The sequence below is a fragment of the Astyanax mexicanus genome, chromosome 6, assembly GCF_023375975.1.
Source record: "Astyanax mexicanus isolate ESR-SI-001 chromosome 6, AstMex3_surface, whole genome shotgun sequence".
Lineage (NCBI taxonomy): Eukaryota > Metazoa > Chordata > Actinopteri > Characiformes > Acestrorhamphidae > Astyanax > Astyanax mexicanus.
In genome coordinates this window covers 2,398,039-2,421,043 of record NC_064413.1, presented here as the reverse complement: position 1 = coordinate 2,421,043, position 23,005 = coordinate 2,398,039, and the positions used below count along the sequence as shown (strand labels likewise).

General features: G+C 37.5%; 1 protein-coding gene across 1 annotated transcript in view; it reads left to right on the top strand.

Moving 5' to 3' along the window:
- Positions 1–23,005, top strand: part of si:dkey-246i14.3 (ephrin A4) — an 87,616-nt gene that overhangs the window by 38,668 nt on the left and 25,943 nt on the right. Inside the window, exon 2 of the mRNA XM_022674214.2 lies at positions 21,023–21,318. Within this exon, the coding sequence (XP_022529935.2) occupies positions 21,023–21,318 (296 nt within the window). The remainder of the gene's footprint in view (positions 1–21,022; positions 21,319–23,005) is intronic.

Sequence of the window (23,005 nt, the reverse complement as noted above, 5' to 3'; positions counted from 1 at the left end):
GTTGATCAGAGAGACATTAGGGTGTCAACGCCAACCAGTTACTTCATAGCCTCGCCCACCTCAACCCACAAAGCTTACAGCTTTTGTTGACAGAGCTAGTTAGAGTTAAATATCTTGTGTAAGTAACTGTAGGTTTAAATCGGATCTCCGGTGGACTCTGTGTTTTACCTTACCTACTTAAATACACACTAGGGAAGCACGGTTTGACAAAGTAGCTCAACTCGAAAGAATTTTCCAACCACTTAGCAACTACCTGGGATACCACAGTAACCACCTAGCAAACCACTTGGTAGAACCATACCCATTTCCTTGGAATACATACCATAGCAACCAACTAGTAAACCACTTGGTAGAACCATACTCATCTCCTTGGGATACCACAGCAACTGTCTAGCAATGCCAGCAACCACTATGCAACACCATAGCAGCCAAATGTAACAATATAGAACCCATCTTCCAACCACATAACAACTACCTGGGATACCACAGCAACCACCTAGTAAACCATTTGGTAGAACCATGGCCATCTCCTTGGAATACACACCATAGCAACAAACTAGTAAACCACTTGAAAGAACCATACCCATCTCCTTGGGATACCATAGCAACTTCTTAGCAATGCCAGCAACCACTTTGCAACACCATAGAAGCCAAATCTAACAATATAGATCCCATCTTCCAACCACATAACAACTACCTGGGATACCACAGCAACCACCAAGCAAACCACTTGGTAGAACCATACCCATTTCCTTGGGATACCATAGCAACTTCCTAGCAATGCCAGCAACCACTATGCAACACCATAGCAGCCAAATGTAACAATATAGAACCCATCTTCCAACCACATAACAATCATTTCCTTGGGATGCCTTAGCAACCAACTAAAATTGACTGTGGGTGAAGAAGGCAAGTAGGCGTTCTCTGCTGTAGTGCTCTTAGCCAATCAGAGGGTATATATATATATTTGCATGTATGAATATTCATGAGCAAGAGCCAAAAGAGATTTACAGCATCTGTTTGCTAGTACAGATGCTCTACTACTCATTTTTTAACTGTACGGGCTAAAAGATGCACTGCACCTTTAAGATGTGTGTTAGTTTTACACATTCTTCACATATTAATAGTATTATTATTACACTCATTATTTAATCTTTACCATTTAACCTGTATTGTTTTTTTTTTTTTGGTGACATTCCTTATTTTAGCTTACCTGATTCTTTTTTTTTGGTCACTTTAAGTTGTAAATGATCAGCTGCTTTAAAAAAGTTTCACCTCAATGTATTACAGAATGGAATTAAAGGTTAATTGATTGATTGATTGATTGATTGATTAACACATAAAAACAACACAAACACCACAAAAAGCGGGAAAAATAAATAGAAATAGAAATAGTTAATAAGCTATCTTTCTCCAGAGCCCACTAATCCAGTGATCTAAAACAGGGCTAAATAGAAACACCGGAAACACACTTTTTCGTCACAAAACAGCTCACATGGCATTCATTTATAATTGAGACACAACTAGACAGAATTAAAATGAATAAAAAAATGATTAAATCAGACTTTTAATAGTGTTGTGGTCCTCCCACAGCCTTGTGCTGATAACAAAGGTCAGGGAAAAGCTTACTTTAGATTGCTGTTTGAGACGGTTCGGTCCAAAAAGGCTTTATTTATTTTCATATCTGCATTGTGCAAAAAATATATAAATAAATAAATAGATAAATAAATAAAAATGGGCTCCTAGTGTCCACTTCAGAGCTAATGCATCAGCAAATAAGCTTCACACTCTGGAAGTGATGGCCATTTGCTACCGTTTCTCCATTCAAACCCACACACACACTCTCACACACACTTGCACACACACACACACACACACACACTCCGTGCTAAAGTCAACTCGTCCTGCTCTTTGTAGCAGCTTGGGTCCTGCTGACTCTTGGTGAAAAGGCTCCAGAGCTAACAGGCAGAAAATAGACCCAGCTCTCCGTTTGAGCCCTGGCCTCCGGGGCCCCGGGGCCGCACCGTTGCCCAGCGATGAACGACTTTGAAACATGGGGGCGGGTGGTGGTGGGGGGGTTCATTCTGCTTCATTCCTAAATGCTAACCACTTCTCTCCTTTCCCAACACACACACACATGCACACAAACACACACACACATGTGCACACACACACATGTGCACACACACACACACAATACAACCACCCAACATGAGTTCTTTTATACTGGACTTGTCCTATAATTCTACTGGACAATGAAAACGCACTCATGCTGCTCTTTCCTGCTCTAACAGTACTGGGCAGACAGAATTAAGGCACTTGAGGAAATGGGTTTTTAAAGCTGTGTGTTAATTGGGCAGGAAGTGTGTGTGTGTGCATGTGTGTGTTTGTGTGTTTGAGCAGAAAAACACTGGAAAAAAGGTAAAAAAAAAAAAAACAAAGAAAAACATCAATACAGTAAAGGCTTTGTAAAGTTAAGTCCGGTGTTATTGCTGCTAATAGAATTGCAGAAAAAGCAGAAAATAGATGCATGGAAACTGCCAGCATTGCTGCAGAGCTTGAAGCATTGTGAGGTCAGCCTGCCTGCAGTGCTCAGACCATATGCCACACACTAAGGCAACAACTCTGTAAATCTGCATGGCACTGTCCTAGAAGCAAGCCTCTTCTAAAGCTGGCACACAAGAAAGCCTGCAAACACCTGCTGCAAACACCTGCTGCAAACACCTGCTGAAGACACGCAGTCCAAAAGCATGGATTACTGGAATCAGGACAAGACCAAGATAAACTTGCTTGGCTACAGTCAAGCATGGTGGTGGTAGCATTATGGACTTGGGCTTGCATGAGTGAACTTCATATATATGTGAAGAGTTTGTTAGCAAAAACTATGGAGAAACGAAAAATGGCATAAGAATGACTAAATAAATGGACATATAAATGAATAAATACATGATTAATGTATCTATTTATTTATTGATTGGTGTATTTCTACATTTGTTCATTTATTAATTTCAACATGTATTGATTTATTTATTTATTCAACAATTCCACTTAAAAAAAATTTTTCATGTATGTATTTATTTATTTATTTATTTATTTATATTTTTTTCTGTATTTCTGCATTTGTATGTTAATTAGGTAGGCGGTCCTATCCTTGTTCTAAACCCCACCCATCCGAGTAGTTAGAAGCCGGTTGCTTCTGTCTTATTCACCAGCTGACCAATCCTGCTTTAGAGCGAAAAGAGGACCGCCTACCTAATTATCATACAAATGCGGAAATGTATAAATAAATAAATAAATAAATGTTGAAATAAATAAATGCAAAAATGCAGAAACAGCCCTAAATAAAGGCTCGTGCATGAAAATTTAATTTTAAATTGAATTTTAAGCATGAATTTATTAATTAATTACTTTATCAATACCATTATGTATAAGTGTTTTCTTCTTATTTATTTATTTATTTATTTATTCATTTATATATGCATTTATTTATTTATGCTTATGTCACTTTTCTTCCTCTATTAAAAAGATAAAAAACTTATAAAAGGATAAAAAACAATAGTATTAAAGATCTGCATGTATCTGTTTTTGGTAATGAACTTGTGCTCATGGCAAGGCTACGTAAGGAATAAATCAGGCCTGATAATGGGTCACAGATATGCAGATATTCAACATATTCATACCTCGCATCCTTTAGCTTCCATGGGATGTTGCAAAAGTCATGGGACCCCAAACTGTAAGTCAAAATCGAGGTTTGTTTAGTGTAAAGTGTGTCTCTTGTAGGAAATCAGTGGTGTGTGTCGTCCGCGAGCGCCATTACTGTAAATGTGTTGATGTTTCTGGACGGAGATGTAGTCGGTACGTTCATAATGGCCTCAGTTCTCTCCAGAGTGTGTGTGTGTGTGTGTGAGACACTGGCAGAAGCCAAGGTCAGTAGAAAGCCTCGCTCTCCAGGGACGAGAAACGCAAACATTTCCAGCAGCGCTTTTTTACATAAACTGAAGCAATTCCAGTGCACTGTATCACTATTCACTTCCTGTAGCCGGAGGACAAATTTAAACTTTAGTTTAGGCCCAATCCCATTTCACCCCTTTGGCTCTACCACTTACCTCCTACCCCTTGTTTTCGAGTGTATCCCTTCCTCTTGGAACAGAGTTATATACATTTAATGAGTATTACAACTGTATCACTATATATTATACACCAGGTATATTATATATGTACTAAGAATTAATATTAAACAAATATTATACATATACAAATATGCTTCTTGTTTCTGTCTTTTGTAAGTAGCACACTTCTAGTATACTTCGTTGGTTATAAAATATATATTTTAATATACTGTACTACAATTTTTGCATGTTACAAATTTACCTGTATTTTTTAAAAATTAGTAGTGGTAACTTAATTAACTTTCTAAGAAAAGTTATATGATACCGTGCACTTTAAGTGCACTACTGTAACAGTTGTTTTAAACATACTTTGCTAAAAAATGTACAAAAGTATATTTGGAAATAAGTATATTGAATTACATTAAACAATATATTTTTAAAAAATACACTATATTTTACTTATCAAAAAGTATGATCAAAGTTTGATGAATTTGATGAAAGCATAATAATAATGTACTTTTTATATAATTTAAGTAAGTACATACAGTAAATCTGTTTCTGAAGACATACAATAAAATACTCCCTAAAGTGAACTAGTTATGCAGCAGCAGCAGCTCGGTTACTGAACTTTAGCGCTCAGCCACTTCCAGGCAGGTCAGGAGAGGACTGAATAGAGAGAATTAAGAGAGGTAAAGCTATTTAACACTGATATTTCTAATATATATATAATGATATGGGGGATAGAAGTGCTGCAGGGTATAGACAGTCGGGGCGTTTAGCAGTTTTAATGATAAGTCACTATTTAAAACTAGTGATAATATTAATATAACAGCAAATATTCTGCTGCTGCAGCAACTCTACAGCCTACAGAGCACAGAGCCCTGAACTACATATATTTACAAAACCCTGACGGGGGTTTATAGTGAACAGCACTGATTATCTGATTCCAAAAAATTTAATTAAATTTCTTTCATATATTCAGATGGAAATATTAACAGACAATATTATTATTGAATTAGTTTTTTTTTTTTTTTGTACTAGCTATACTGACGAATAATTTATGTAAATTTCCAATAAGTCAGTTTTTCGTTTATATATTTATATATATTTTTGTATATTTTGTATATTATATTTTTATTATTAATATTTCTCTTTGTATTGTTCTCCTTTTGTATTTCCTCTGTAACCTAAGTTGCCAGGTTCACAAATTTCCCTCCAAAGTGGGCTTGTTTGTTAATCGCAGTTCTTTTTTTTTAACATCAAAATTTAAATGACTGAATACTTTTTTTTTTGTGAAAGTTTGTGGCAACCTTAGATATTGAGCTAGTTGAAGTTTCTGTCAGAGGGGTTTTAGACAGATTTTAGGGAGGATTTTTGGACCTGGACCTGGCAACCCTGGCTGAAGTTGCAGAAACTCACTGTTTGCATTCTAAATTATCATTATAAAGACAAAAGAAGCCACTATATGTGGGATTTAAATGCTGGGAATATGTTTAAATGTATATTGAGCTGATGTACAGTGTTGTCTTGTCCCTTATCTGGTGTGGTTACGTTCTTTTTTTTTCTAATTGTACTGTAAATTATAAAATACTTACAGAAAACCCATATATACCTTTTTAAATCACGTTCCTGATTGGTCTACAGTACTGCAGTGCCCGATTGTGAATGGGACAGTGGATAACAAGGCTACTTCAGACCGGCTCGGGCTGCTGATGTAGAGAAGAATAGAGTGATAAAGAGAGAGATGGTGAAGGCTGTAGGGATGGAGGAGAGCAGTGGAGGGTACTCGAGGTTGGAGAGTTCAGGAAGAGGGGGATTTGGAGAGGTGGAGGGGGGATACGGAGGGTGGGCTAACAGATGGCTGAAGCAGGAAGTTAAGTAGGGGTTTGTCTGCGGATTTTTAAGAGGGACGTTAGACACAACATGGCTGACTTAGAGCTACACAACATAAAACACACAATCTTTTATAGCTGAGACACAATGGGGTTCAGTTATTTAGCAGGCTAGCAAATATGGTTGCAGCAGTAACCGTTTTCAAAACATGATATGATATATTTACACAGAAACTTTTAATCAAATAATGTTACGTACCGCAAACAGTGCTGCAACATGGCTGGTTTAACAAATACAGTCTACCAGGAAAAGTCATAATAGTCTACCGAGTAAAGTTGTAATATTACGAGAATAAAGTCAAAATATTAAAAAGCTAAAGTAGATTAATAACTTGGGCGTCCTGTATAAGAAGCTTGGAGAAAAGCTTGGAGAAAAGCATTTTCTGCTCATGATCTGTTACAGGGCTGCTGTGATTATCATCAGTTAGTTACATTCATAACCCGCTGCTTTTTAATGCTCTAGTGTTGCATTTAGATAATAAAGTGTCTTTTTTTATTGTCCATTAAATAATAACAGACAATATTACTTTGAATTTGATTTTTTAATACAATTAATTTAAGTTTAATTTAATTTAAGTTTTGCGGAGGTTGTGTGTGCTATCTTCTTCATCATAGAGTAGTCCAGCCTTTTATTTTTTTTTTTTTGACAATGCATTTCACATGCGGCTGGTTTCGTTAAATTAATTTTTTGCCGCTTTTCATTATTTTTAGCTTATATAATAATATAAAAAACATATATTAGCCGCACTGTTAAATTAGCTACACATAGTGTTTGAAGCGTGTGAAAAAAAGTTGCGATATGTAGCCCGGAAATTACGATAGATTTAGACATATATTATATCTTACTTGGGCTGTCACAATAATTGCAATATCGATTAATCGTACAATAAATGAACGTGACCTCAATCATTTTTGATAATCGTGATATCGTCACATATAACAGTGAGCAATATTTTAGCCAGTCAGGCTTCAATATGTGGGACTCCACACACACACAGTGTGAACTAAAGTAAGTGAAGAAATATATAAGAAGTATATAATTCCCAAACTAATTTTAATAAAGGATTATTTCAAATGTTGTTGTGCTTAAAAAGTGTATAATAGTTTTTTATGCTATTCTGTTATTATTATATCAGTGGCATTTAATAATCTTTAAATTACAAAAATATTGTGTATCGCAATCATTTCTGGGACGATATATCGTCCACAAAAAAATCTTATCGTGACAGACCTGTATCTTACAAGCTTTTTTTATTCTTAAGTTTGGATTTATGTGCAAAACTGTTAATATTCCTTATAGAAGAGTTTGGGATTCAGTCGGCTGTGGGATGGCGTGAGGCGTACCGCGGGGTCTGAGGGTCTGAGGGAATGGCGTGAGGAGCGTTGGGTTGGTGTGGGGTAATGCTCAGGGTTTTTGGGGACACAACGTTTAACTGGGGATTAAGGGGGGGGGGGTGTTTATCTCAGGAGGGGATCGGGGGGGCTCAGAGAGGTAGAGGCTGTGTGAGACAGCAGAGCCATGTGTTTGTTTTTTCTTTTTTTTAAATGAGGCTGAGCAGGGGGTCTTTCAGGGGGCATCAGAGGGAATGAAGTGAACAGTGGATTTATTCATAGTTAGTTGATCTTTAGCTGAAAGGATTGATTGTCTTCGTTCGGACAAGTTTCTGTGTAGAGTTTCTAACAATTCTCAGCAAAGTATCACAGTTTTCTTTTCATGCATCTTGGCATCATGTTCTCCTCCTCCACCAGTCTTACACACTGCTTTTGGATAACATTATGCTGCTTTTCTCCTGGTGCAAAAATTCAAGCAGTTCAGTTTGGTGGTTTGATGGCTTGTGATCATCCATCTTCCTCTTGATTATATTCCAGAGGAATTTTTAAGTGCTCTCTTACTTTTTATTCAGAGCTGTATCTTCTTTTGACTTCATGCAAGTAGAAATCTCTCCTAAAAATGAAGAACGGAGAGAGAGAGAGAGAGAGAGAAAGAGAGAGAGAGCGAAAGAGAGAGAGAGAGATAATGGTAAAGGCACAGCTGACTTTGATTCAGGTCATATGCATGTCACATGGAATATTCTGGAGTGAGTGAAGGAGAGAGAGGGGGGAAAGGGGGATTAGGGAGCTGGATGAAAGAGGAGTGATCACTATTGATCAGTAACATCAGTCATGCTTTTCAAACCACTTCCTTCACCTCTTTCTTTTTTCTCTTCTCTCCTGATGGGAAGATCAGTAGAAGCTCTTTGGGGAAATAATGTGTCCCCCACCGTCTCTGCTCTCTGTGTCTCTGTGCTGACGGAGGGGGACAATAGAATACAATTGATCCGGACAAACGCTGGACAAACGTTTCTGGACTGAATGTATAGTACAGGCCAAAAGTTTGGACACACCTTCTCTTTTTTTTTCTTTTTTCTTTATTATTTTCATGACTATTTACATTTTGTAGATTCTCACTGAAGCATCAAAACTATGAATGAACACATGTGGAGTTTTATGTACTCAACAAAAAAAGATTCATTTATGTTCTAGTTTCTTCAAAATAGCCACCCTTTGCTCTGATTACTGCTTTGCACACTCTTTAGGCATCATTCTCTCAATGAGCTTCTTTAAGAGGTGGCCACCTGAAATGAAAAAAAGTTTTCCAACAGTCTTAAAGGAAGGAAGGAGTTCCCAGAGGTGTTTATTAGCACTTGTTGCTCCTTTGTCTTCTTCACTCTGTGCTCCAGCTCACCCCAAACCTCAAATCTGGATTGGGTTCAGGTCAGGTGACTGTGGAGGTTCAGCTCATTTTTTTTGTTAAGTACATAAAACTCCACATGTGTTCATTCATAGTTTTGATGCTTTAGTGAGAATCTACAAAATGTAAATAGTCATGAAAATAAAATAAAGAAAATGCATTAAAAAAGAGAAGGTGTGTCCAAACTTTTGGCCTGTAGGATTAGTGGGGGCGCCGAGTGGTCCAGTGGTCTAAAGCGCTGCCACTATGATCGGGAGGTCGCAGGTTCGAACCCCAGCTCATGCAGCTTTACCATCAAGCTGCCGGCGCTCAGAGGGAGCACAATTGGCCCTGCTCCCTCCGGGTGGGTAGATGGCGCTCTCTCCCCACATCACTCCTAGGATGATGTCTGCAGCACAGGGCGTCTGTGAGCTGATGTATCAGAACCGAGTCGCTGCGTTTTCCTCCAAGTCCTGCAATGCTGCATCAGCAGCAGCTCGAAAAGAAGCGGTAGCTCACATGTATCGGTAGCTGACATCACTGGTGTGTTGGGGCAGTCCTAATGAGTGGGTTGGGTAATTGACCGTGTAAATTAAGGAGAAAATGGGAAAAATTGGAAATACAATAAAAAAAAATAAGGGTAAGTGTATAGTGTTCAATGAACTGACCACCCCTCAACCTCCAGTCCAGACCTCAACATCATTGAATGCTTTTGGAAGGATCTGTAGAGCATGGACAGATTCCTATAAATTGGAAATAAAAGTTCAAATTCTCCACAATTTCCATTTCCACCACAGTTTTCCCATTTTGCCAGAGCTTCCCACTCTGTTTGTGTGTTTTGATGTAGACAGCACGGCATTGTAAACCAATTATCAGGCCCATTTAGCAATTACGCTGTTGCTGACAGCGAGGCGAGGGCTGGAGAGCGGCTGGTTTTTGGTATGTGTGCTGTTTAGGGTGCTCTGTATTCCTTCACCATGCCCCTGGAATTGTTCACGCTTTTAATTATTCTCTTTCATAAAGGGATCAAAGGTGCTGCTGCCGCTGTTGGCCCCTATTTTCATTCACACTCACTCTCTCGCACACTCACTCACTCTCTCGCACACTCACTCACTCTCTCGCACACTCACTCGCTTTCACACATTTTTCTTTTTTTTATATTTACTATGAATGTGATCCATTATTTAAATCACGTAGCGCATGCTGTAATGGGTCCGTTTTAGCTCTACGATGCAGCAGTGTGTGATCAGACTGTGAGTGTAGTCTATGTGTTTTAGATCCTTTTGAAAATGACCTGAGGAGCATGTTTCCTCTATGACATCATTGCCTATGAGGTCACTGCACAGGTGAAATTTTAATTTAGCTTAAAAAAAACAGAGAACAGTACGTTTACATTACTCAAATTACGCCAATTCTTTTGCTCAAATCAGATCTGATTTGTCTATCTTGTCGGTTCACATTCACTGTAAATGTAAGTGATCTGTATCTGTGCGTAATGTAAAGGAATCTGTTCCTGAAACTCCTCACATGCTCCTCACATTAATACCTTGTGTATAAACGCCTCCTTCTTCTCCAACAATGTAAAAAAAAAACCTCATATTAGAGAGACGAGAGACTCGTAGCTTTATAAAGAGAAATGGATGAGTTAGCAGCTCATATGTGGAACATCTTTTGCTGGAGTGGAGAAACAGCAAAAAAGGACAGGCGGTTTGCTTTTGCTGTTTTTTTTGCAGCTATAGCTGCACCAATAGATGTGGCGTGAGTACAAGAGAGAAGCACGTAGCGCTAATGCTAATGCTAATGTGTAAAAGCAAAAAGACGAAGCATGAATTCTGATTTGACCGTTCACATTTAAAATCACATGCTCATGGTATGTGGTCCTAAATGGTGTCAGATTTAGGACCACAAAAACGTCTTTGGCACGTTCACACAGCCATGAAAAAATTAGCAAAAAATCAGTGGGTGAAGACTAGCACACGCCTCCTCCAACATATGTGAAGTCAGACTCCGCCTCTTTTTGAACTGCTGCTGATGCTGTAGCATTACCGAGTAGCATCACAGCACAGCGCTAACACTCGGAGGAAAGCACAGTGACTTGGTTCTGATACATCAGCTCACAGACGCAACCTTGTGCTGATCCACATCACCCTTGCTCCGGCAGCTGATGGCAACCTCAAGTGCACTCGCAAAGACAGTAAAAAAAAAAACACTACGACATCACTGTAGGAGTGATGAGAGGAAAGAGCGCCTGATGGCAAGCTGCATGACTGGGATTCGAACCAGCGCTTTAGCCTGCTCAATAATAGCACTGCAAATCTAACATTTCCTTCTGGATACAACTATTTATAAAATCTTTTATTTGATTATGGGTGTCTATTTGTTTAACTATTTAATTTCAGTTTATTTGCAATATACACAGTTGCATATATATTGTAGGGAACTGTAGAGAAATAATAGTTAATATATTTCAATTTCTTTACTAACCACAACTAGAAATATCGTTTTAAAGATTGCTTTGAGATCAAGTAGCCGGGAACTCATTCAGGAACAGTACCTGCAGGGGCATTTGGCCTGGGATGACAGTGATCAGCCCATCATTTACTCATCTCCTCGGGCGTGTGTGTGTGTGTGTGTGTGTGTTTCTTTGTACATGCTACTATTTCTCTTTGCATGAGTTTCCTTTTTTCACTGTCAAGCTCTCACACACACACACACACACGCACTCTCTCTCTCTCTCTGTGTTAATGCTGCTGGGGAACAGCAGGATTACAGCTGCTTTGAGGTGAAGTCCTCTCTCAGTCTCACGCGGGCTCTAACAGGCTCTAATAGGTGTTTTGCAGGATAAGGTTTGCGTGAGGCTTCAGTGTGAAGCTGGAGAGCAGGTTATCCAGCGCTGGAGGAAATCCTGTGATAAAAGCTTCCATCACGTCCTTTAACTCTTTAACTCTTAAGCCTGAAAGCTGCCGCCCGGGCCGTATCGTACATCTCCATCTCTCTGACTGCGGCGGGGTGACGTCTCACGCTCGCCTCACGTGACCCGTGTCCTCTGATTCAGCACTAACGCAGCTTTTCACTCACGCCAGTTATTGAATGCAAATATTGAATGTAGAAATAAAAGCGGAGGCGGTGTGCTATTAAGATTCCAGTGTTATATATATATATATTTTTTGTATATAACTTTTTATTTCTATTTTTGGTTTATTTAGTTGCCATTTAACCTTCCTTTTATAGTTACTTTTATTTGTTTATTTATTTGTTTTTTTATTGTTTTTAGCTATTTTTAGCTATTTCTTATTATTTTTTAACGCCTTTATGCTCTACTTTATATATTATGTCTTATTAAAATGCTGGATCTTTTTATATATATTTTTTCATTTATTCTTATTTAATTAAAAATCTTATTTGTTTTATATCTATTTTAAATGCTGGGTCTTTTTATTTATTTATTTATTTTATTTTTTATTTAAGTTTCTTTAATTTACTTTTTTTCTTGTTTAATTGTTTTTAGTTATTGCTTATAGTTTTTTTTTACCTCTTTTTGTTCTTAATTTTATTTATTCATCTGTAGTTTCATTTCTCAACATTTGTTTATTACATTTGATTTTCTTACCGATGATTTTTTTGATTCCGACTAAATTCTTGTTTTTTTTTTAATCTTAATTGTTTTATATCTTATTTTAAAATACCGTATGTATTATTAAAACACAAAGGATTTTTTATTGATTGATTCTTTTTTCAATGTATTCTTAATTCATTTTAAATCTTACTTCTATGTTATTTATTTTATATCATATTTTAAAATATCTTATATCTTTTAAAAATGCTGGGCTTTTTATTTGGTAATTCTTTTTTATTTTTTTTTATTTTGGTTAGTTTTAGCTGTCTTTTATAGTTTATTTATTTTTTCTTTTTTATTTTATTGTTTTTAGTTATTGCTTATTTTTTTTTTACTCCTTTATGTTTTTTTGTTTAATTTATTCATCTGTAGTTACATTTAAATCATTTTCTTGTTACCTTTGCATGGTGGTACAAGTGGATCAGATTGAGCAGCAGTGCTGCTGGAGTTTTTAAACACTGCTAAACTAAGAATACTCCGAAAACCAGCGCATCCAGCAAATAATCAGCATCCTGAGTTTTGTTGGGAAGTTTCTAGAGAAGTTTTTCTATACTGTATTTGTTTTATTAAAGCTTTACTGTGTGTGTGTGTATGTGTGTGTGAGACTGTAGGGGTTGTATTTGTACTCAGTGGTCACAGATGCTGGAGTCTGTACTGTGAGTTAATTAAGTGTGTGTGTGTGTGTGTGTGTGAGCGCTAATTGAGACATGTTGTGCAGCTGGAGGGCGTTGAGCGCAGACGCTGTATTGATCAGCCGGCCTTGTCTGAGTCTCGTTTGACTGATTCCTGATCGATTGGTCCTGTCACACTGATTGATCACCGATACTCTGTCACAGCTATTGATCAGGGCCGTTGTTTAGTGACATGCAGCGCTGGTCATAAGAGCTTCTTGTCTTCAGTCCTGAGATCCACGTCCTGTAGATCAGAGCTCTGGTTTGCTGTTGGTCGTGGCGCGATGCTGTGATTGGCTGGGTGGCTCCTGTGGTATTAATAGTTACTGTACAGCCGCCCGCGACACGCGGGTCACTTATATACAATTATATACGGCTCTGTTTCTGCCTGTTGTGCATCAGGGAATAATTAACTGAAAAATAAACAAATAAAGAGCCAATAAATAAAATCCTTAACCCTCACTGTTCTCTAGCAAAATGTAAAATAATAACGAGAGAGAGAAAGAGTGAAAGAACAAAAGAGAGAGAGGGGAGAGAACGAGAGAGAAAAACGAGACACAACAAGAACAAACAAGAGAATATGGGAGAAAGAAAGAGGGAGGGGAGAGAGAGAATGAGAGAGAGAGAACAAGAAAAAAAAACAGTGAGAGAGAGAAAATGAGAGAAATAGAGAGAATAAGAGAAAGAGAGAGGGGAGAAAGAGAACAAGAGAGAGAAAGAAAGAATTACACAATGAGAGAGAGAGAATAAGAGAACAAGAAAGAGAGAAAGAGAGGAAACAATATAGAGAGAAAGAGAGAATTAGACAACGAGGGAGATAATAAGAGAACAAGAGAGAGAGAAAGAGAGGAAACGAGGGAGAGAGAAAGAGAGAATTAGACAACGAGAGAGAGAGAGAGAATAAGAGAACAAGAGAGAGTGGGAGAGAATGAGAGAACAAGAGCCAAAGAGAGTGAACAAAAGAAAGAATGAGAGAAAGTGAGAACGAGATAGAAAATGAGCTAAAGAGAATTAGAGAACTTGAGAAAGAATAAGAGAACGAGAGAGAGGAGATGGAGAGACAGAACAAGAACGAGAAAGACAACAAAAATGAGAGAAAAAGAACGAGAGAGGGAACTAGAGAAAGAGAACGAGAGAATGAGAGAGAAAAATGAGAGAAAGAGAACAAGAGAATGAGAGAGAGAAAATTAGATATTTAGAGAATGAGATAGAACAAGAAAAAGAGAATGAGAGAGGGAATAAAAGAGAGAGAAATAGAACAAGAGAGAGAGAGAGAAAAACTGCTAGCTTTGTGCCCAAAACCTGTCCAAAATGTGTCTAACAGAAAGTTAAAACACTTATTTAATGTGATTAAATTGTGTTTCAGTGTTTCTCTAAAATCTGTACTGAATTAAATCACTTTTGTAGGTAAAATTAGATGATTAACAACCTGTTAAAATACACCAGAATGCAGGAAATTGCATCTAATTCATTAAAAATCCCCTCTTATTAAAAAAAGCATTTTTTATTTATCCTCTGTGATGCAAATATACTGTTATAAGAATTTGTATTTGAGTCAGAAATGGTAATAAAACAGGTGAGACAGGGGGGTGAAAGAGTCACCCTCATGCTGACAGGAGGCCTGGCACTGCTTGTTTTCACAGTTAAGCACATTAGCATGTTAGCACGTTAGCATGTTAGCATGTTTGTTCAGAGCGGGGCTTTAATGTAAATTACAGCACTTCAGCAGTAATACCTCCAGCGTCTGAACTCAGCTTCACTGCTTCCGCTCAGCATTCCAGCGTTTACCTCCTTATATCATTACGCTATAATTGCACACGACCCACCTTCCACTCACCTGTATTTAATCCTGTATAATCACAGCTGCCTTCAGCACAGAGCGGCGAGAACCAGCTGTAATTACACTCATATACAGAGTTATTACAGCACAGGCCTCACGCCAGCTAGCTTTAGACTTTAACTGAGCGCTGGAGGATAAATGTGCTGATCAAATTACTCACACCACCTTTATAAAAGCTCCGTCTTTATACAGTCAGCCTGTTCACCAGCGCACGGATTAATACACCACTCCTTTCACCGCTAATTAGCGGTTGTGGCTAACAGGCTAAAAAAAATGTAAAACCGACTGAAAAATGACAGGATTGATCTGGGGGAAGTGTTCGGATGGACAATAAAAATGTTATTTAAATAAAGTTTTATAGAAAATAAGCTTTAAAAAACGTTTATTTATTTATTTATTTATTTGTACAATAGTTTACTTGTTTTTTTACATTTTAATTCACTATTTTTTTTTTTGGTAATTGGTTCATTAGCCCATCAGTCAAAACCTGAGTAGTGGGCGGGGCTAGAGAGAGAGAGTGAAAAATCAATAGAGAGAAAGAGAGAACGAAAGAGAAACAGAATGAAAGAGAACAAGAGACAGATAAAGAGAGAAAAGTGGAGAATGAGAGAGAGAGAATGAAAGAGCGAATAAGAGAATGCTAGAGAGGACGAGAGAGAAAGTAAATTAGAGATTCAGAGAGAGAATTAGAGAATGAGAGAGAACGAGAGAATGAGAGAGAGTGTGAGAGAATGAGAGAGAGAACAAGAGCGTGAACGAGAAAGAGTCGGAACAAGAGAGAGAATGAGAGAGAAAATGAGAAAGAAAACGAGAGAGAATTAGAGAAAGAGAGAGTGGGAGAGAATGAGAGAGAGAACAACAGCATGAATGAGAAAGAGTCGGAACAAGAGAGAGCGAATGAGAGAGAGAGAATTAGAGAATGAGAGAGAAAATGAGAAAGAAAACGAGAGAGAAAATAAAGAGAGACGGAACAAGAAAAAGAGAGGGAGAATGAGTGAGTGAGAGACTGAGACAGAGAACAAGAGAATGATAGAGAACGAGAGAATGAGAGAGAGTGGGAGAGAATGAAAGAGAGAACAAGTGAGAGTGGGAGAGAATGAGAGCGTGAACGAGAAAGAGACAGAACAAGAGAGAGAGAATGAGTGAGAGAATGAGAGAGAGAGTGAGAGAACAAGAGCGGGAATGAGAAAGAGATGGAACAAGAGAGAATGAGAGAGAAAATGAGAAAGAAAACGAGAGAGAATAAAAAAAACACTGAGAGAATTAAAGAGAGACGGAACAAGAAAAAGAGAGGGAGAACGAGTGAGTGAGAGATTGAGAGAGAGAATAAGAGAGAGTGACGGAATAGGAACGAGAGAGAGAAAGAATGAGAGCTGGAGTGGAGAGTAAACAGCTGGTCTGAAGTTCATGCTCTGTTTTTTGCAGCTATAGCTGCACAGAGAGATAGAGTGTGGGTAGAGAAGCACGTAGCGCTAATGCTAATGCTAACATGTAAAAGCAAGGAGACACATGAATTCTGGGATGACCGTTGCATGTCCGTGGATCAGATATGTATCAGATTGTAATCTGCATTAGAAAAAAGTCAGATTTGAGTCACTTCAGCCTGGTAATGTGAACGTAGCTTTAGTAGTAGAGGACGTGGACGTTCTAGTTGGTTCTCCCGTGTCGTGCTAAAGTGCGATTGTGCAGTTTAGCGTCTGGTTGCTGACCTGCGGCGGACGCTTCCATCAACATTTCATAAAGCGAGCGTCCGGACGACTTCCGCCTGCAGCTTCAGACTCTCGGGCGGATTTTAGCATCAATATTTCAGGCTAACTGGGACATGCTACGCTAAGCTCGGCGCTAGTGGGAGCCTGTTGGATACCTAGTTTACTGTTCCTTTCTTAACTTTCTTTCTCTCTCTCTCTCTCCCTCTCTCCCCTCGCACTCCACACCTCCATCTGTCTCTACCTCTCCCTCGTTCCCTGGCTCCATCCCTCTCTTTCTTTCTCTCTCTCTCTCTCTCTCTCTCTCTCTCTCTCTGTTCCGCTCTTTCATTAGCCTTTTTCTGTCTTCTCTGTGTCCACCCACTTAACTCAGGACCCCGCCTCCCCTCCCAACATGTGCGCACACACACACACATTCCCTCATTCTCTTTCTCTCTTTCTCTCTTTTTTATTTCATTTCTTTTTCTCTCTCTCTCTCAGTATTTTTTTTTTGCTCTCTCACTCCGCTCTGTCGCTTTTTCTCAAAGAGTCATGGTGACGGACCTGGACCGGCCGCCTTGCTCTCACATCCTGTCTTTTCTTCTCCTCCGTGGGCCCCCTCTCGCGCTTCCCTCTCTCTCTTTTTTTTGCCCTCTCACGCACACACACACAAACACACACACACACACACACACACACACTCTCTCTCTCTCTCTTTTTCTCTCTCTTACACACACACCATTGTGGTGCAGAAAAGACCAATTAAAATCCATCTTGTCTCCTTTGCTGTCTCCCACCAAACTCTCTCTAGGGCGACTAATTAAAATAGAACCCACCCTCCTCCTCCTCCTCCTCCTCCTCTACATCCTCCTCTTCCACCTCCTCTTCTACCTCTTTACCTCTCTCTCTCTCTGTTTCTGTCACTCCGTTCCTCTGTGTCTCGTCTCTCCCCTGTCTTCTAACCCGCTTTTCTCTCCTTCTGCTCTTTGTTCACTTCTCAGGACTTCAGACCTTCTTTAGACTCTTTGCTCAACTTTCGTCTCCTCCTTTAACCCTTTGAACTCTAGGCTATTTTGGTTTGTTTTTTCTCTTCGTTTTTCTTTTCAGCTCCTCTTTTTCAGGTCTTATAACACAGTAATAATATCAGACAGACACATGCCCTGATCTCTTTTACTCCAGAAGACATACGGCTGCTCAAAAATAAAAAATATAATCATTTAAAATGTAAAAGGAAGCAGAATTGTTCTATTTTCCTGGAACTGATCATGTTTTGGTCAAAATGTTACCAAACGCCTGTTTTTTTTTTTATGTATAGACTTTAAATATATTCACACCTAAGATCTAATCTTTTCATAAATGGTTAGATTAGAGTGGATAAGAGTTGAAAGCATAAGAATATTGATTATTTGAGTTCATTGCATGGATTATTAATTATTATTTTAATAAAATACATGGAGAAACAGCATCATGCGGAGTTATTTATTTATTTATTTATTTATTTATTTATTTTGGTAATCAATAATTACACCTCTAGGATACATGTAGATACTAAAAACCTGACACTCAGAGCAGCCTATGCCTTTCAGTGTTTTCAGTATTAGGACACATAAAAAAAAACGATATATATTTTAGTCTAAATGAATAAAAATTTAGTTTAAAATTTAGTAAAAATGTGCGAGTAAAATAAAAACTATATAAAGTAGTGCGCACACCATAGCTTTAGTGCTTTAGTTTGAGTAAAGCAGGTAGTTTCACCTTTTTCTTTTTTCCTGTGGACACTTTTGAGTCTTTATTTACTGACATTATTTGGTTTATATGAAACATCATATTAATATGTTTAAAGCACTAAAGGTAAATACAGTAATATTAATTAGGGAAGGAGATTTTCTCACTTTTTTAGGTGTTACTTTTTTATCTCAATGGGTTTCTTGTAGATGTAGCTTTACCGCACTGGGATGACTTTACTACTTTTTAGAAAGAGTAAGCTCCGCCCTTTTTAACCATATATGGATTATTTTTTGAGGTGCGATTTTGAATGGAAAATCTGTTCATAGGGTTGTAAGGGTTAATGCTCTTTACTGCTCTCTCTCTCTCTCTCTTTCTCTCTCTCTCGCTCTCTCTCTCTCTCTTTTCTCTCTCTCTTTTACTGATGGTAAACATGTAAACAGGTCTTTAAAGGCAGGCATATGTAAACAAGTCAAACTGCTTTCACCAGCCCACCAAAGGGCCATTGTATGGTAATGCGTAGCCTATTAGCGAGGCTTCACTATTAGCTTTGGTGTTTTTGTGTGTGTGTCTGTGGTGTGTGTGTGTGTCTGTCTCTGTGTATGTGTGTGTGTCTCACTCCTCACTCTCGCTAATTAGCATATAGCTGCTGTGAACTTGCCCTTAAACACTCTGCGGATTCTCCAGGCCAGTTTCTGAAGCGACGCCTCTTTTTTCGGGTGGGCTATCAGAGAGGTCATTACACAGACCGTCTCGGTTTTCTTTGTTTAATTAGTGCAGAAACTGTTTTCACATGGCTGAGCCTCTGCTGGCACTTCCAGGCCTTCAGCTGAGACCCGGATCCAGTGCGTAACTGGGCTGAGCGGCACTGGAATAAAGCGTTTAGGGAGAAGTGTGCTGTAATGAATAGAAAGTGTTTGTTTTTAGAAGTATTCTCTATGGTTAAAGCTGATATAAAATAGCACTGCGTTAAACAGTGTAATTAAAATCACTGAAGTTACACACAAATGTATAATAAATATCTGTATCTGTCATTTTAAAATGTGAGACTAATTACTTACATTAACTACAAAACATCTGTAAAACACACAGGATTGAAGCACACAGAATATGAAGAACTCTCAACATAAAGGACTGAAATGGGAGCAGTTACTCGATTTATGCACAGCTGTGAACAACACCCCGTGACCACTGATAAAACATTAGAGGTTGATAACCCACTTGTAATAAAAATCCACAGTGCACAAATTGAAAAATTAAAACTGTATTATTTTTTATGTTAATTTACATGCATATCATAATCCGGTAATTGCCATCAGACAAATTAGCTTTAAATAATAAGATTTGTCTGTTTGTATGTTTTTGTATGTTTCCCATATTTCTATGTTGTTGTATTAAACTTTTACCCTGAAGGTTTGCAGATTTTATACTTTAAATATCATTTATTTTAGTCTGCAAGTTTAACCAGTTAACACTTACACATATTTAACATATTTAGCACTTTTAGCATTTTGTATTAGTTTATTAATAAAGTATGACAATAAGATGATATCGCAATACATATTAACAGATACCGTTGTTTTGGGTTTATAATGTCTTTATATGTTTTACTTTGTGAAATGTGGAGTTGTGTTGATTTCAGCAGCTGTTTGAGGCAGTTGATCAGTTGAGTTGATGCTGATGCTGTGATACCGTTCAAACATAAAGTATTGATAACGGCGTGATATATCTTAAAACCAGTATTTACTGTAGTATACAGTAAATTTAGCAGATATTACAAGTGTAATCCTGTGAAAATGCATAAAGTATATTTTAGTAAAATTCCAAAATAAGAGTATGCTACAGTAAGATAAAAAAAAAACATCAACAGTATATGACTAAGTAAAAAATCTGCAAAATTACAGAGTAAAAGTTTAATACAAAAACATACAAACAAACATAAAAATGCAAAAATTAAATAAACATATGGCCATATAATAATTTCAGCTTTGGTTTGAAGAAAATTGTTTAAAACACAAGATGTAAAAGTGCATTTGATTTAAATTTAGTTAAATATGTGTTAGTGTTAAATGTTTAAACTTGCAGAGTTAATTTTTGCATTTTTATGTCTGTTTGTATGTTTTTGTATGTTTCCCATATTTGTATGTTGTTGTATTAAACTTTTACTCTGAAAGTTTGCAGATTTTAGACTTTAAATGTCGTTTATTTGAGTCTGAAAGTTTAAACATTTAACACTAACACATATTTAACATATTTAGCACTTTTATATTTTGTATTATTAATCATTTACTTCAAACCTGCAGAGTAAAATAAAAGACACAATAAGATGATGATATCACAACAGATATTAACAGATACCGTTGTTTTGGGTTAATGATGTGTTTATGATGTCTTTTACTTTGTGAAATGTGGAGCTGTTTGAGTGAGTTGATCAGTTTATGTTGATGCTGATGCTGTGATACTGTAATATCGATATTGATAAGGGTTTGATATCTGGTGCAGCCGCTCTGTGTGTTCTGTGCTATGCTGTGCAGGGCTGATTAATACAGTGAATTGATGGATCGTTGCTGATATTTCACTGCAGATCTAAACACAGCGACGTGATTCAGAGCAAAATCTGTAGCTGGAGATTTATTGAGCCGGCAGAAATCTGCACCGTGGAAAAAAGCCATATTTAACAAACTGCAGCTGTGAGTCCTCTCTGTGATAGAAATACACACACTGATTTATAATCTCTCTCTCTCTCTCTCTTTATCTCTCTTTATCACTCTCAGGCTCACGAGTGATGACTACTCCGTCCAGGTCAACCTCAACGACTACCTGGACATCCTGTGTCCTCACTACCCCCCCGGCCAGCCGCCGGCCGGACCCCCGGAGACGCTGGCTCTGTACCTGGTGGCTGAGAGCCAGTTTCAGGGCTGCCAGGAGACAAAAGGGGCTGTGAAGCGCTGGGAGTGCAACAAACCCCACGACCCCCTGGGACCCGTCCGGTTCTCGGAGAAAATCCAGCGCTTCACGCCCTTCTCCCTGGGCTTCGAGTTCCTTCCAGGACGCCACTACTACTACAGCTGTGAGTGACTCTGCTCTTTTACAGCTGCTTCACTGTTTGAGTTGTGAGAGTATGTATAATATATGTAAATATATATATATATATATATGTGTAAAATTTCTTCTATTACCATAAATGGAAAAAAGTTGAGGCAATCTGAAAAATGCTAACGAAAGAACAGTGTTTCTTAATTCTTCACTTATTTTAATTTTACATTTTGTCGAAAGTTTTGTCTGGTTACACACATCCCTATATTTTAGACCTGTGATACATTTTTAAAAAAGTAGGGACAAGCAAGGAAGCAAAGCATTTACCACTTTGTAATCTATATATCCTTTTTTTCTTGTTATATAACGTTTGTTAGTTTTAGCGTAATTGCAATTTACGTGAAAGCACCACATTAATCAATCTCAAGCCCAGATCCAGTTCTGAATACAGTTACAAAATTTAAAAAATATAGATTTTAATGTGATTAAAAAGTGCACATGACTGATAAATCATGATGTAGCATAAATGAAACAACAATTTCATAACTTTTTATATAGTTTTATATTTTTTCCTAAAAAACAAGTCAGGACTTGGCGCAGAGCGGTCCAGTGGTCTAAAGCGCGGCCACTGTGATTCGAATCCCAGTCATGCAGCTTGCCCTCAGCTGCCAGAGCCCTGAGAGAGCACAATTGGCCTTGCTCTCTCTGGGTGGGTAGATGGCGCCATTTTTCAGATGACTTTTTTACTTAAAAAATAAATAAATAAAAATAAAAGCTCGAGTTGAACTTCTACTGAAGTATTTTAAACTAAAGTTTCTATACTTCTACCCACAGAGTAATGAATGTGTATACTCTTAAGATCACTAGTATCCAGTCCAGAGGTCTTTCCTACTTTTCCGCTGGAAGCACAGTAAGAAGGAAGGAAAGGAAAGACGCTCTGTGGCTGTAAAATAACATGACGACTGATTTCTTTTCCCCTTGAATTTTTCCTGTTTTGGTTCGAGGCCTTTTCCCTTCTCCACCTTCCCCAAGCCTTTTTCTAGGCTTCTTTTTATCAGGAATCATCAGCATCAGGAACACAAAGTTCAATACACTTTAAGACATTAATATACAGTGTAACAAAAAGTTTAATCAGTTTAATACAGATATTAAATGTATAATTCAGTATAAATTGCAAAATGCACTAAATACAACTACTGTAAAATCATAATACAGCTAAATAACAAACATATGTAAAGTAGAATTCAGTACAATTCACATAGCAAATGAAACAAGTGTTCTCCTGTGAAAATGCATAAAGTAAGTTTCTGTAAAATGATTATATATTTCTGTAAAAGTAAAGGTATCTACAATAAAATAAAACAAAAAACATACTAACAGTAAAAGGTTACAACAAAAAACTAATACTGGAAAATATACAAAAATATATATACGAACATAAAAATACAATTTAAATACAATTAAATAAGCTATGAAATATGGCCATAAAATAACATATTCTCTAGTATGGATCTGCTTTGGTTTGAAGATTTTTTTTAAATTACAAAATATAAAAGTGCTACATGTGTTGAATATTATGAATTACAAAATAAAAGCATATCAATATTAATGAATAAGTATTAATAAGTATGACCATAAGAGGATATCACATCAGCTTTTTCCCCATCATATATTTGATGCTTTGGTGTGAGGACATGACCCCCCACACACACACACACCAA